This window comes from Amphibalanus amphitrite, unplaced genomic scaffold (genome assembly GCF_019059575.1).
Source record: "Amphibalanus amphitrite isolate SeventyFive unplaced genomic scaffold, NRLGWU_Aamphi_draft 000762F_arrow, whole genome shotgun sequence".
Taxonomy (NCBI): Eukaryota; Metazoa; Arthropoda; class Thecostraca; order Balanomorpha; family Balanidae; genus Amphibalanus; species Amphibalanus amphitrite.
The window spans coordinates 178,673-193,139 of NW_024882256.1; the positions used below are offsets into that span (position 1 = coordinate 178,673).

General features: G+C 54.8%; 1 protein-coding gene across 5 annotated transcripts in view; it reads left to right on the top strand.

Moving 5' to 3' along the window:
• The window catches only part of LOC122365772, a 75,078-nt gene that overhangs the window by 31,943 nt on the left and 28,668 nt on the right, over nt 1-14,467 (top strand). For all 5 annotated transcript variants that reach the window (XM_043337298.1, XM_043337294.1, XM_043337296.1 and 2 more), the window contains exon 4: nt 8,730-8,873. In XM_043337298.1, the coding sequence (XP_043193233.1) occupies nt 8,730-8,873 (144 nt within the window). The remainder of the gene's footprint in view (nt 1-8,729; nt 8,874-14,467) is intronic.

The following is a 14,467-nucleotide window of genomic DNA, read 5'->3' on the forward strand; positions in this document are numbered from 1 at the left end:
AGGGCCACAGAAATGAAATTTCGATATCAATTCTTTTTCGAGTAAAAGACGTTTTATCCAGTGTTTGAAAAAAAATATCCCGGGACCTGAGGGGCTCCCCCATGGCGCGTTTTGCCCTCAAGGGAGGGGGCCATTGCCCCCGTGGCCCCTCCCCCTTGGCTACGCCCCTGCCGATATTGTTATTCATGGACAAAGCCAGCTAAATCACTAAATACGGCTGAGCTAAACAAATAAGCAAGAATCATTACCGGTTCGGGTAGCCTTTACTACAATGTATTATGTTAGTTAGTCCTCGCCCGGTGAGGGGGTTGATGCACCCCCCTAAGGTTTTTCACAAATAACGTAAAGACGGCGGCGCTCAAATTTGGCATACCTACCCTCTGGGGCAACCTTTTGGCACTTGTCCTGAAAATTTCACATCTCTAGTCTTTTCAGGTTAGGTCACCAGGTCACAAACCCCGTACAAGGTCAGGGGAAAATTGGACTAGTTTAGCGGCAACCGAATGCCAGATGTTCGTGAGAATCGTACAGTTCACCCGTTCAATACGGAAATGTTCGTGCGTGCTCGTGATCGTTCACTCGTTCTCTTTCGTCACCCGGAGGACCATAAAGTTATTGTTCATATAAGTAAAAGTCTATTCTTGAATGAAACGGAAACGATTAAAATGCACAAAATACGGCGGTCACAAATGCGGTTCACTGAATCGTTCTCGTAGGGCCACGTCGGCCGCGTCGTACGTAAGGCCACGTCGGCCACGTCGTGCACCGGGCCGTCGCGCACCGGTGGAGTCCCGTCGAAGACTGTCAGGCCCCCGTCCCGTCTCAGCCCTCGTGGTACGCACAACACGTGGGCATGAGAACCAGGACAGGGGCCAGATGACACATATGTGAGCGGCGTGGCGCGGCGGACCGACCGCCGCGCTCCGAGCGCCGGCCGTCTTTGCGAAGGTATCCAAAATGCCTATTTGCTCGCTAACATAGCCGGCCCGGTTTTTCGCGATCATCCGCGGAAAATCCAACAACTAGCGAGCAATCGTTCAAGCGTCCCGTACGCACGCACACACTCGTAACGATCCGTTCAACATGCGCGATATACATACACTCACATACGATGCACATTACGCACTACACAATGTCTGACTGAGGCAGGCATTATCCCCGCCAACAATCACCCAGTCATAAAACTGGTGACGGCGCGGTCTCGGCAGCCGGGTGCCGACACACACTGACGCATGTCGTAAACTACACACGCTGGGCCGAGAGGCATTGGCGGCAGTGACATTGCCGTCACATGGCCGACACACAACAAACATCCATCACAATGTACAACACAACACACATTACGTTACCGAAGCGGCGAAGCGAACAAACGCGGACGTACAACAGCGCTAACACGATGCGTATCATAAACTAATCTAACACTGCTATGTTACACTCTAAGGTCGTAAACTACTAGCGCGTCCAAGAACTGTCACACGGCTCACAGCTGATAGCTAATGGCTGAACAGTGAACACTCAACACAAATGACCATTCGCAGCGGACAGAATGAGCGGCTCACTCTCTCACGCACACACACACACGTTAGCACCGCGAATGGTGGGCGCAGGAAACACTAATAAACGCTCCGATCTCCACACTGCTCGCCGGCGGCACAGTGCGGTCGTAGACGACTCACTTTAGCCGTCCCACGTGCGCGCACATTATCTCTCCGAGTCCATTTACTGTCCGTCGCCGTCGCACTCAAGACGGCAGAGACGAGAGACAGGCCGCCTGTATTGGCCGGTATCAGTCGTCACGTCAACGGCGGGAATAAGACCGCCCACACCAGGGTCACACACTCCGCTCATCTCACCGACCAATGTCCCATTGTCCACGTGGTACGTTTACGTCGGTCAGTCGCACTAGTTCGCCAACCCTGACCTCGGTCGTGTCCATGATCGGCATGCAGTGTGCGGTCGGCGTGCGCGGGGAGACACTCTCGCCGCCGGCGTCGCCAGGAGCGATCCTGCGGCTGCGTGTTCTTCCGCTTCCAGCGACGGCCACCGACTCTGAGCAGGCCGCCGGAGTCCATGAGGCAGGACGAGAAGTCACTGCTGTTTACGACCGGCTCCGCTCGCTCGGTGACGCACGCTGTCACCCTCGTCTCGTCGTCGGAGAGGGCGGCCGGGCCGGACCGCGCAGCTGGGCCTCGTATCCACGGTCCGCCGGGGGCGAGGTCCGTCCCCGGGCCGCCTCTGCTGAAGATATCGGCCGGGCCCCGCGGCTCGGCTGCGTGACACCACTGGGTCGTCTCTGATGATTCCTGGGCGTGAAGGTCAGCGACTGCACTCGTTTTATCACCGACACGAACGTGATTGACAACGTGTTCACCATCGAGCACCGAGCGTTCCGACGCCCGCCCGGTCACCGTCCATCCCAACAGCGTCCTTACGGCGCACGGCGTTCCCGTCGGTCCCTCGATCACTTCCCGCGGCACAATAAGTTCGATGACGTCGGTTCCCAGGAGCACCTCCACTGGGCCGTGGGTGGCGCTGGGGAGATCCAGGTCGGCAAGGTGCGGCCATTTCTCCTTTGCTACTGTGCAGTCCATGGCCTTGTCTGACACATTTAACGTCGGCGTCGTTTGGGCGTTTCGTATACGGTGTGCCCTGCCGTCGCCGCCCACAGCCTCGACGGCGAAGGATACGCGTCGTGACGTCGTCGTTTGGGTCCCACTCAGCGTACTCAGTACCAATTTGTCGGTGGGCCCCGAGATGCCGAGTCGGTCACACAGGTCGTCGGTGATCAGTGTGATCTGACTCCCGAGATCCAGGAGCGCGTTCGTGGTGCGGCTACCTGCCGGCCCATTTACGGTGATGGGCACCACCTGCAGGAGAATATCACTGCGAGGCTCGGCCGATGCGGTGCCGACATGTTTGGCAGATGACGGCGTACTATCATCGGAGTCGCGCAGCGGAAACACTCGTCCTCCATTGTGTAACAGCGTGTGATGACGCCTGCCGCAGTGCTCCGCGTCACATCGTGCATCACTGGGACACGTGGCGCTGATGTGATCGCGACCCAGGCAGTTAAAGCACAGTCCGTTTCTGCCGACGAACTCTGCCTTCTCACTCACAGTCAGCGCGAGAAATTCGTCACAGTGCTGGAGCTCGTGTGTTTGCTGACACATGGTACACCAGTCGCTGTGTCCGTCCGCTGATGACTTTATGACAGCTGTCCTCTCCCGCTTTACAGCCGCCGGCGTGGTCCGCGCCGACGCGGTGGTAAACACGCGTCTTGGGCGGCACTCAGCGTCATTAGCCTCGACCTTCGGCAGCTGCTTGGTGGTCACGTTCAAGGCCAACCGACCAGCTGACACATGACGGCGAAGCCATTCGTCGAGATCGACGAGCGTCGGACGAGTGATGCCATTTTCCACCATGTGCTCGCCCCACCTCCAGGCGAGGGAGGCTGGTAGCTTCCCAGTCACAGTGGTGACGTTCGTGGCGGCAGCGAGGTCGTGCTCGTAGTGCAGACACTGTAGGACGCTCACCGCGGTGTGGAGCTCACGAGACAGCTCTGTGAGCGCTGACAGGTCACCGTCTTTCACTGGCCGCGCTGTGAGCAGTCTCTTCATCGTGGCGTGTATCACACGGGACGGGTCACCAAACTCTCGTTCCAGCTCACCCAGGGCGGTGCTGTAGAGACTGGCGTCGCAGAGCATGCCGCGCACAGACTCTCTCGCCGGTCCCGTCAGGTGAGTCTGCAGGTAGGTCAGCCGTTCTACGTCGGTGAGGTCGGCGCGGTCGTGCACTAGCGCCTTGAAGAGGGCTATCCACCGCGGCCACTCGATGGCAGAGCCGCCGAACTTCTCCAGCGTGATGCGCGGCAGATGTGGGACCGCTCTGGTGTCGTCACGGGACGGGTGCTGCAGCCGCACCGCAGGTGGAGGCAGGGTGCCGACAGGAGCCGTATCCACTGGCGGCACATGCAGCTGAGATTGAGCCAGCCACTGTCGGGTGCGCGTGACTGACTCGTCCGTCTGTCGAGACACGTCCACCGGTGCCGGTGGCTCAGTTGCAACCACCGGTAGTCTGGCGACGGATGGTGCAGCGGAAGAACGAGGGTGCTGCGAACCCCGCTCCTCCTGCTCCAGCAGCTCCAGCTCCAGCTGACGGTATTCAGCTTCATCCATCGCCGCCTGAGCTTGCAGCGCTGCCTGCGCCTCCGCCTGCTCCGCCTGCCGCCGGGACTGCTCTGCCTGTTGTCGGGCTTGCTCCGCCTGCGCCTCCGCCTGACGCCGGGCCAGCTCAGCCTTGGCGGCGGCGGCGCGCTGGACCTGTTCCGCCTGGAGCTTGCTTAGCGCAGCTCGGCGGCGGGCTTCACTGAGGCCAGAGGACGCCGTACTGAAGCTCGCCTCACTCCTCGTGTGATATGAGCTCCGGCGACCTTGATGCGATTTTGCATCACTGTCGTGTCGTGACCGTTTGTCAGACATTGTACTCACAGCTCACAACACCGCGTCGTCACTGTAAATCCATCACACTAGTTCACTGATATCCGGCCCGGAGGACCAGAATGTTCGTGAGAATCGTACAGTTCACCCGTTCAATACGGAAATGTTCGTGCGTGCTCGTGATCGTTCACTCGTTCTCTTTCGTCACCCGGAGGACCATAAAGTTATTGTTCATATAAGTAAAAGTCTATTCTTGAATGAAACGGAAACGATTAAAATGCACAAAATACGGCGGTCACAAATGCGGTTCACTGAATCGTTCTCGTAGGGCCACGTCGGCCGCGTCGTACGTAAGGCCACGTCGGCCACGTCGTGCACCGGGCCGTCGCGCACCGGTGGAGTCCCGTCGAAGACTGTCAGGCCCCCGTCCCGTCTCAGCCCTCGTGGTACGCACAACACGTGGGCATGAGAACCAGGACAGGGGCCAGATGACACATATGTGAGCGGCGTGGCGCGGCGGACCGACCGCCGCGCTCCGAGCGCCGGCCGTCTTTGCGAAGGTATCCAAAATGCCTATTTGCTCGCTAACACCAGAGTTTTTCGTTGATAGCGTGAGTTCTATAGCACGTAGCGCTACCAAATTTAAGACACGACTTGGAGCATCTGTTTGTCACTTGGCCTTGGAGTTTTAGGTTCCAGTGACCCGAGGCCAGGTCACAAGTCACAAAAACTGGTATATTGTCAAAATAGCAAGAATACCGAATAAGAATACCTACCACGCAGTTTGCGGAGGGCTGTACATGTAACTCTGGAACGAATCGCTCGAGCATCGCTAACCATAAAACATACGACAAACGTTAACTTTGCAAACTATCATCTTATTTCCAATAACGGCGCTGCTTATTTCGCCTCACCCCGCCCCCCCCCCCGGTAACAGGTTTTGAAATTGGTTGAACCCCAAAACAGTGGCTGGATTCGCCCTTGGGCAGGGAAGTGGCGAAAATTCTGCCCACCCAGTGAAAAATCCTTAGAGGAGGCCCTGGGTGCCATTGCTGTTACGTGACACTTATTGGAAAGGGCGACCCCACAATGGATTCATATAGCCACTCTTACACACCTGCACCAACGTTTCCCAAAGTGTCCCTTTGATAAGTCATAAGTGGCACTTTGGCAAAGTGACACTTGCCGACTGGCCTTTCTATATGAACTGGGCCCGGCCGCGTATTCGCCAATAGTATTACACGAATCGGCCCACCAACTAGCGACATCTCTAGTGCGACGTCATAGCCATCCGACGTGACAATCATGCATTGAGGCCAGATTTGAGTTGAGACTTTTTTTATTGTATATGGCAATACAGCTAACAGTGTGTCGTCGTAGCCGAGTGGTTAGAGTCTCGGTGTGGTGAGCGAAAGGACGATGGATCGATTCCTTCTTTAGCGGTTCTTTTCTAGGAAGTCGGTTTTAGACACGCATTTTTGGCCCCTAGGCCCTAAGTTCGCACGCCAATATCGTACGCCCAATAAATCTATGACAAGTATTCATCTGATTAAGGAATAAGTTGCAAAAGAACTGCAGTTGCAGTCTGTACCTGAAATACCAATTGTGTTACGGTACTGTCGATACTGTCGATCCCCTGGTGGCAGAAATGTTAAAGTTATAGTTAAGGCATAGCTCCTATAGATGACGCCTTTGACGGCTGGAAACTGATAATCTCGTCCCCTGATTACGCTAACAGCTATGCCCAACTTTTTTGTGCATGGTGATTCTTACATGAAAACTATCTAATTGCATGCTAACCAGCGTGCGATTTTTAGCTTAGTTTTCGCTACTTTTAGGTACTTTACCTTGCCAAGTGCCACCTACTTTCAAAAGGTCAGCGCCACCCCTGTCATATCCAGCAGGAGCTGCGTGCTCGGTGCTATCACCTTGGCAGTTAGAAATATTGATCAATGGTCATCGCCCAGCACCATTTGTCTTTCCATTGGCTACGTTCGCATAGTATGCACTATGCATTAGTGATGTCAATTGTCAATCACAGAAAATCAGAACACCGATACCAAACCAAATTCAAACAAAAACCATTGGAAAATACCGAAACCGAACCAATCGGTTGGACTGCAAATATTTCTTTTAGGTATGCAACATATTCATTTGAAGAATGCTTACCTCTGATTTCTTAGGTGCACGCCGTTGCAAATGTATCCAAAAAACGCACAATGACAGATAACACGAAGATTGATGTCGCCGAGTGGATTTGAACCACCTACCTCCATATCACCATTCCGATACTCTAACCACCGCGCCACGGCGGCAACACGTGCATTGGAGTTTGAATGTCATTAAGTTAAAACTTAGCTTCAATAGACTCCACCAAGGGCGAGGACCGAACGTATGACGCCACGCTGACGTCACTCAAGAGGCACGCTATTGGTCGGGCCGATTCGTGTAATACTATTGGCGAATACGCGGCCCGGCCCTGGTGAGTTGCCGGGGCTGAGCCTGACCAAAGGATAGGCCGAGCAGCCCCCAAGCACTCACCGCACCCGGCTACGGGCGAGCTCGGCTTACGGGCAATCCCAAATGGGATAAAGTTTCCCGTCCAGTCCGGATCAGGGGGTTGCGGCGTGGAGGAAGATTTGAGTTCCTGAGGATATTTTGAATACAGAAGCTCTTTGTGAAACATGAAACATGTATTTTATATTATTTTAACGGTCAAAACAGCGGCCGATGTCGGTCCGACGTCGCCCCGACGTCGGCCCGACGTCGGCTGGACCTCAGCAATTGATCTCGGTCCGACGTCGGCCCGACGTCGGCTGGACCTCGGCTGGACGTCGGAACATGCGGGCATATCCGACATCCAGCCGACGTCGTGCCGAGGTTGGACCGACGTCGGGCCGACGTCGGCATGCCGATGCCGAGTTGCCGACGTCACCCCGACGTCGGCCGACGTCGGGCCAACGTCGGCATGTTTACTGGGTAGTAGGTAACATATAATATCTAAACCTATTGAGCATATATCTATGAAAATAAATGAAGAACGATGCTTTCGCCAAAGCACTAAACCTACGAAGATAGATGATTAAAAATATTGAGCCTAGCATTACAAAAGAGATGACGTAACCATGTTAGAATAGGCCGCAGTCGTGGCATCTTTACAAGGACGTGAAGATGACATGCCTACCTACGTGTGAATAAGTTCAGGAACCGGCCGGTAGACTTCGTTGCTTGCAATCCTTTGTGACATCTTTGTTTTCTAACCCCTTCTGAGTTTGCCTGAGCAATTCTGTTAGGAGCTGCTTCACTTCGACACGCCTTTTCATTGCGCGTTTTTAGTATTGAAAGCAGTGTAGTACCTAAAATATTCACGTCATATCTTCTGCTGCTTGGAAAGCTCGAAAGACTAAAATTCCAAGCACCTAACTTGTAGGCCGATATGAGCCTGTGTAGTGCGTACTGCGGGCCTAGAGCGAGTTATGACATTTGAGATAAACACTGGACGCAACGTTAAAGCTGCTGTGCATACATGTCTCCATGCATCATTGCTAGTTCATCGCCTGCAAATCAGGGCAGCAGGGCCGGACTTCACGCTGTAACTTCCTCGCTCAACACCGAATTCCGGGAGCCTGTTCCGTTACGAAATGCCGTCACGTGGCCGGCCAAACTTCTGAAGGGGATTGCTGAGATCACGTGCCGCCGCCGGCTCGGCCTCCCTGTGTGGGAGGCGGTGGGCTTCTGTCCCGTGAGGTTGTGTCGGCTGGCACACAGCGCGGAGCGGGCGGCCCGGAACCGGCAGAGGGCGGGCTAGCCCAGACCGGCCGACTCCGCCGAGCAGACCCGCCGTCTCCGCCGAGCTTCTGTCATTGAGGGGGGGGGGGGGCTGCAGCGGTAGCCTGCCCAGCCGACAGCCGCCGCCCAGTCAATATTGGGACGTCCCTATCAGCCTGTATATTACACCGGCACCGACGTGCAGAACATGCACAGTGTAAATGTGACTCACTCTGCAGTCGAGGTTCTGCATTAAAACCGTTTTGCCGCCATTTATTGGATCCCAACTAACTTGATATTTTCTGTAGGTAATATTATAGAGGAATTCATGCATCAAGGCCAAATAAACCTCCACTGACCCGCCCCTAGGTCCTCTGACCCGCTGGCCGCCGCCCGGGCACCCTGTCTGCCCCCGCAGACCGCCCCGGGCCCCCTGTTTGACCCCGCTGACCGCCCCCCGCAGGTCCCCTATCAGACCCCGCTGACCCGCCCGGCCCCCTGTCTGACCCGCTGACCCGCCCGCAGGTCCGATCGTCAGCGGGCTGACCAACGTGTACGGCTGCCGGCCGGTGACGATCGCCGGCGGCCTGCTGGCCGGCGTGGCTTTCCTGCTCTCCACCACGGTGCCCAGCGTGGCCTGGCTGATGCTCGTGTACGGCGTGATCGGAGGTGAGCACTGAGTCTGTCGCAGCCAGACACGGGGCGCGGCGGGGCGGGTCTGCTGGCACGCGGCTCCATAGCGGCACAGCAGGCCGAGACGGACGGGGCGGGGCGGCCACCTGGTCCGCCCACCGGCTCCTACCGGTACGGTGATCGAGCTGGCCGCCACAGCCCGCAGCGGGACCGGGTCGGGATCAGCGCGGCGACCGCCCCCCCCCCGGCGGACGGGGTCGGTATAGCCTCACTGACGGCGACCCCTCCCCCGGCGGACGGGGTCGGTATATAGCCTCACTGACGGCGACCCCTCCCCCGGCGGACGGGGCCGGTACAGTCTGACGACCGGCGGACCCGGCAGTCACTCGAGACGCGCCGACAGATACCGGTCCGCTGAGAACTGCTGGATACCGGTGTAAGTACAGGTCTCGCGGGTTTTAGCGGTAGGTCGCTCGGCGGGCGGGAGGGCAACTAGTTCCGCCCCTGTATCGGCGACCCTTTGCTCCGCCCAATTACGCACGAGCGTGTACTACATCACGTAGTAGCGTGGGGGAGGGGAGGGTTAGGGTGGCAGCGTGTGTAGAGGCTAGAACCGGTTTCTACCGCCTGGGCCGGCGACCCGTCATGCGGTCAGGAGACAGGGAAAGGTCAGAGGTCGCATACAATGTGCGGTGCTGTGCCCCGTCCTCTCCACGTGCTGACCGGCGCACGACCCCGTCCGTTGGCCAATCGGTGTTGAGCGGTCAAGGTCGCCCGTAGCCAGCGGGCTGAGTGAGCCGGCAGCGTGCCGATCCAAGGTCGTGAATAGTATTAGCCGGTTACCAATGGGGCCGGCAGACGACTGTTTAGCGCTGTTATTTCTTGGGGACGTTTCTGCTAATTATCCGTGACCTGATGAGGCCGGATATCGTGTCACACTACAGTTTTATTTTCTGCCGCACTCTAGTTCCAAAACTACCAGACACAAAGCTTACCGCAGAAAATGTTTTATGGATTTTTGACATCATTTTTAAAAGATAGGCATTTGGGTTCTGGTTACACCAATGTTATTTGTTGTTATCTTTGTTATTTTTAAAACCAAATCCATATGAGTCGCTTAAAGAAGCATCAAACCATATGATAGGAGATAAATATGCCTTAGCCTTCGACTTTTAGGGGGAGAGGGGTCCGAAACGACCTTTCTCCCTTTTTCAATCCATGTCTCCCTAAGTATTAGAGATATCGTCAGTCGTCACCAAACTTTCAGGGACCCTCTGGGCATCAATTTTACACCATGCGGGGCCGTCTTTTTCCAGAGAGTATGATAGGTTGGCCAAAAATGACATCAGAATAACGTCATGGGTCTGCAATTTTCGACAAAAAAACTTTTGCGGGAATAGCTGCCACGCCTACAGTTTTGAACATAGATAACAATGTGCAACACAATAAGATGTATATCATTAAAGCATATTATTTCAGCAATCATCATATTATTTTCCAAAAATAACCGAAAGTTTTCTAAACTTCGAGAAAATCTTGATGATATAGAACCTAGCCCGCGCCCCCTAGCCCTATTCCTGGCGGGCTCCGCCGGGACAAGAAACTGGCGGGGGGGGGGGGCCGATTCGGCCCCCCCCTGAGATCTCGAGAACGAAGCAAGATAGCGACAAGCGGTAAACGGCATCGGATACGCACGGCCAAGATCTACAATTTTTACTAAGGTCATTTTCAGGTCAGGTCAAAGATGACGTCACAGGGGTCGAAAAAGTCAAAATGGCGGCACTAGATATGGAGAGAGTTTTTCTCGAATAACTTTCGAATTAGTCAAGATAGGAACAAACTAAGGGCATCATCGTGATCCTCTCGTCAATCCGCATCGAATGATATATATGTTGACCTCGAAAGGTCAAGGTCAAAGGTTGACCTCAGGTCACGTGACCTCGAGGTCATCATGTATATCATTCGATGCGTCTTGACGAGCTGAACACAATGAGACCATCCACGCGTCTGTATCTTGTTCCTGTACGGAGTTATTGGCCAAAAACCTTTGGTGACCTTTGATGACGTCACATGACCTCACAGCTGCCCAACAGCAAAACAGACCTCAAGGTAGTGAAGGTTGATCGTATATGAAGTCATGTATGGTATATGGGGCCATTCCGACCCGTTTTAGTGGTAAAAACAGGGAGTTGATTTTTCCCCCATTGACTTATAATGGGGAGGTCGCGAAATTGACCTGACCTTAGGTCACCGATATCAAAATTCCGAGATATACAAATTGCACATACTGGTACCCTAACTAAACCCTGAAGAGAAGAAATTGATCGGTAAAAAACTCTAGCTCTGGCGTGATTGCAAACTTTTCTGAGGTAGCGTCACCAAACCGCCTCTGGTGACCTGACCTGAGGTCAGATCAACTCAAAATTTTCAGACGTGTTGCGTAGAAGCCTTTTAGGAAAAGTCAGAAAATTTGAGCTTCCTAGCTCAACGCGTTTGGGAGATATAACCAAAAAACCTCAGGGGGGGGCTCCTGAGGCCCCCCCTCCGCCAGGAATAGGGCTAGGGGGATCGTCCCCTTGTCCTTTTCCGTATATATCTCCTAAACGACTGTAGATATCGTCACCAAACTTTCAGGGCCCCTCCGGTTATCAATGTTACACATTGTGGCCAAAATTTATCCAGAGGCTATGATAAGTTGGCCGCAAATCTGACGTCATGTTCTGCCATTTTCAACAAAAAAGGTTTCGCGGGAAGCGCGGTCAGGCCTTGCAGTTTTGAAGATAGAGAAAAATATTCCGAAAATACTCCGGCTTCAAAAATCGACTCCGACTCCGACTCCGACTCCAGCTCCGACTCCGGGCATTTCCCTATAAGTCCATATCATGATAGAAAAGTTCATGTCGGAGGTCTTTTTATCTTGCCTAGACAATCATTCGCGCGTTCCATGGCCTAACATCGCGCAGTTATAGATACTCTAAAAAATAACATTCAGTACCATAAGCAGTTTCTAGCACCACCGGTCTTCTGGTTTTTCGCTGAAAATGATCGTCCAAAACAGAAACCTTGCCTTAGCTTTGACAAAGTCTGGTTTGGAAACATCAACGAGCATAATATTTCCAAGCAAACATGTGTAGGGCATGACTTTGAGCTATGCCAAATTAACTCCGACCCCGGAGTCGACGTCAGTAAGATTTTGGCGACTCCGACTCCGACTCCGGTCAAAACTATAGACTCCGACCGACTCCGACTCCGACTCCGACTCCGACTCCGACTCCGACTCTGCAGCCCTGGCCGGCTATCCAACACCGTTTAAATTTTGAAAATCGGCCGGTAACTTTCCGAGATCTTGGGGGCGGGGCGAAACGTTCCCCCCTCCCCCCCCCACGGGTGGTAGGGCCCGCCAATAGCCCTACGGGACGCGGGCTAACGCGGTCCATCAATATGCCAATTATCAGATCAATAGCTCGACTTTTTGGAAAACTTACGGTGAAAAAAAATCACAATTGACATAAATTTGTCAAACTCCCATTTTCGGCCCATCTATGCTGATCTATGGCAGCTACGATTTTTTGTATAGACATACGTGGCGATCCGCCACTTATGGCGAGTTGTTCGAGAAAAATGAGAGGAGGGGTTCGTTCGACCGCCCTTTCAAGTGCAAATAATAATTGTTATAAAACGGTAACATCGGAAAAATACAATTCATTGTATCTTTCTCAATAAATTATTGTGGATTATTTCGTAATGATAGATGCATTTTAATAAGCAAAAGATATTTTTAGTTGATCTGAGGCCAGTTTTACCAACGGCAAAATCGCCGGCTGCCGGAATATTTTGCCCATAGCGGTTACTTTTTCCGATCATTAATTATTATATATTTAGGGGTTATTATTTGACCTTGAGGGAGACTTTTAAAAAAAAATACTGGCAGCCGGCCATTTTTCTGTTGGTAACACTGGCCTCAGCACGCTTCCATTCTATTCTATGCCTAAACCTATCACCCTGGTCCAGCTCCTCCCAACCCCTGCTTTCATAGACATGCCACACCGGCCGAGCTACAAGGCTGGCGGCGAGCGCCTCACCCCTCCCTACACGCCAAACAGCGCCGGGCTCTCGTGACCTCTAGCCTCACCGCCCGAGGGCTCGGCCGTTGTCCAAGGACGCCCTGCGCGCGGGCCGCAGTGATAGCCTCTGCTGAGTCCCGCTTCCATTCAACGTTTACTACGCGCTGGGTTCATTCATGCCTGTGTTTCAGCGTCCTACCCGTTGGGTGGCGCCACTGTAATCATAGGCGACTGCAGGGAAGCCGCGGTCAGAATGCCCCAAACGGCGGATTTTGAGGTTTTCTTTAAATTTCTCCGAAACTATCCGGCATACGGTTAAACCTTTTTCCATGATCATGGTAGGGAGCTATACGAATAAATCGGTCACATCTTCAAGCCTACAAAGCTGAAGACGAAAAAGATATAGCCGGAAAGGCAAAACCTACCCTTAAAACCCGCGAGACCTGTACATAGATACAGGAGTCGCCGCTGGATACCGGTGCGGATACGGGAGCTGTCGCTGGAGACGGCTGGCGGCGGGCGGCGCTCCTCAGTCCTCACTCAGCCGAAACGGGGCCGTCCCCCCTCCCCGTCCCTGTCCCCGACCTCTGGCGGTCGCGGTCCCAGCCGCTGCCCCAGCCCCAGTTTCTGTCCCCGGTCCCAGCCGCTGCCCCAGCCCCAGTTTCTGTCCCCGGTCCCAGCCGCTGCCCCAGCCCCAGTTTCTGTCCCCGGTCCGAGCCACTGCCCCAGCCCCAGTTTCTGTCCCCGCTCCCAGCCGCTGTCCCAGTCCCAGTTTCTGTCCCCGGTCCCAGCCGCTGCCCCAGCCCCAGTTTCTGTCCCCGGTCCCAGCCGCTGTCGCTGTCTCGGCCGCTGGGAGAGGGAGAGGTGGCCAGATCCCGATCCCGTGACCCGGCCGGTGAGGTGACCCGACCGATCAGTGTGATGATCTGAGCTGAAACAACTTACATCGCTGTCAGAATGTCTGATATCTAGGTAATGTCCACCTGATTAAATTGTTTCATGGACTGAAAAATGATCTACATGATCATATATAAACCTTAACAGTGATTAACTGCTAGGTGCCCATTTATCTCTGCCAAACTTAACCTGTTGCGGATCCTGATGGATATTTCCCTAGCCTGCCGTGGAGATCGTCACTCCCTGGGCTGCCGTGGAAACTGACACCCCCTGGCCTGCCGATGCCGTGAATACTGGTCCCACCCCCAGCATGTGGTTGCAGTTGCCAGTGAGTGCGCCCGGTGACGAAGTGTCCCCCGTTCCCGGTAACTGACGTGGCGGTCCGGGCCGGTGCGGGCCGGTCGGCCGCCGGCTGTGACCGCTCCCGGCCCGCTGGCCCAGTGCCCCGCTGCCCGCCGGCGCGGGTTTGTTTGTGGGCCGGGCCAGCCGAGCGGCGCTCAAAGGCCGATCGTCGGTACCGACGGCCCCACTGCGCCCGGAGCTGCGCGTCGGCAGCGCCGGGCGGTCCCACACCGCCGCGCCGGTCGGGCCGGCTCAGCCGCCGCGGCGCCGGGCCAACAACCCACTGCGCTTCAGAGCCAGGGGCGGGACAGCGGAACAGGGCTTCCT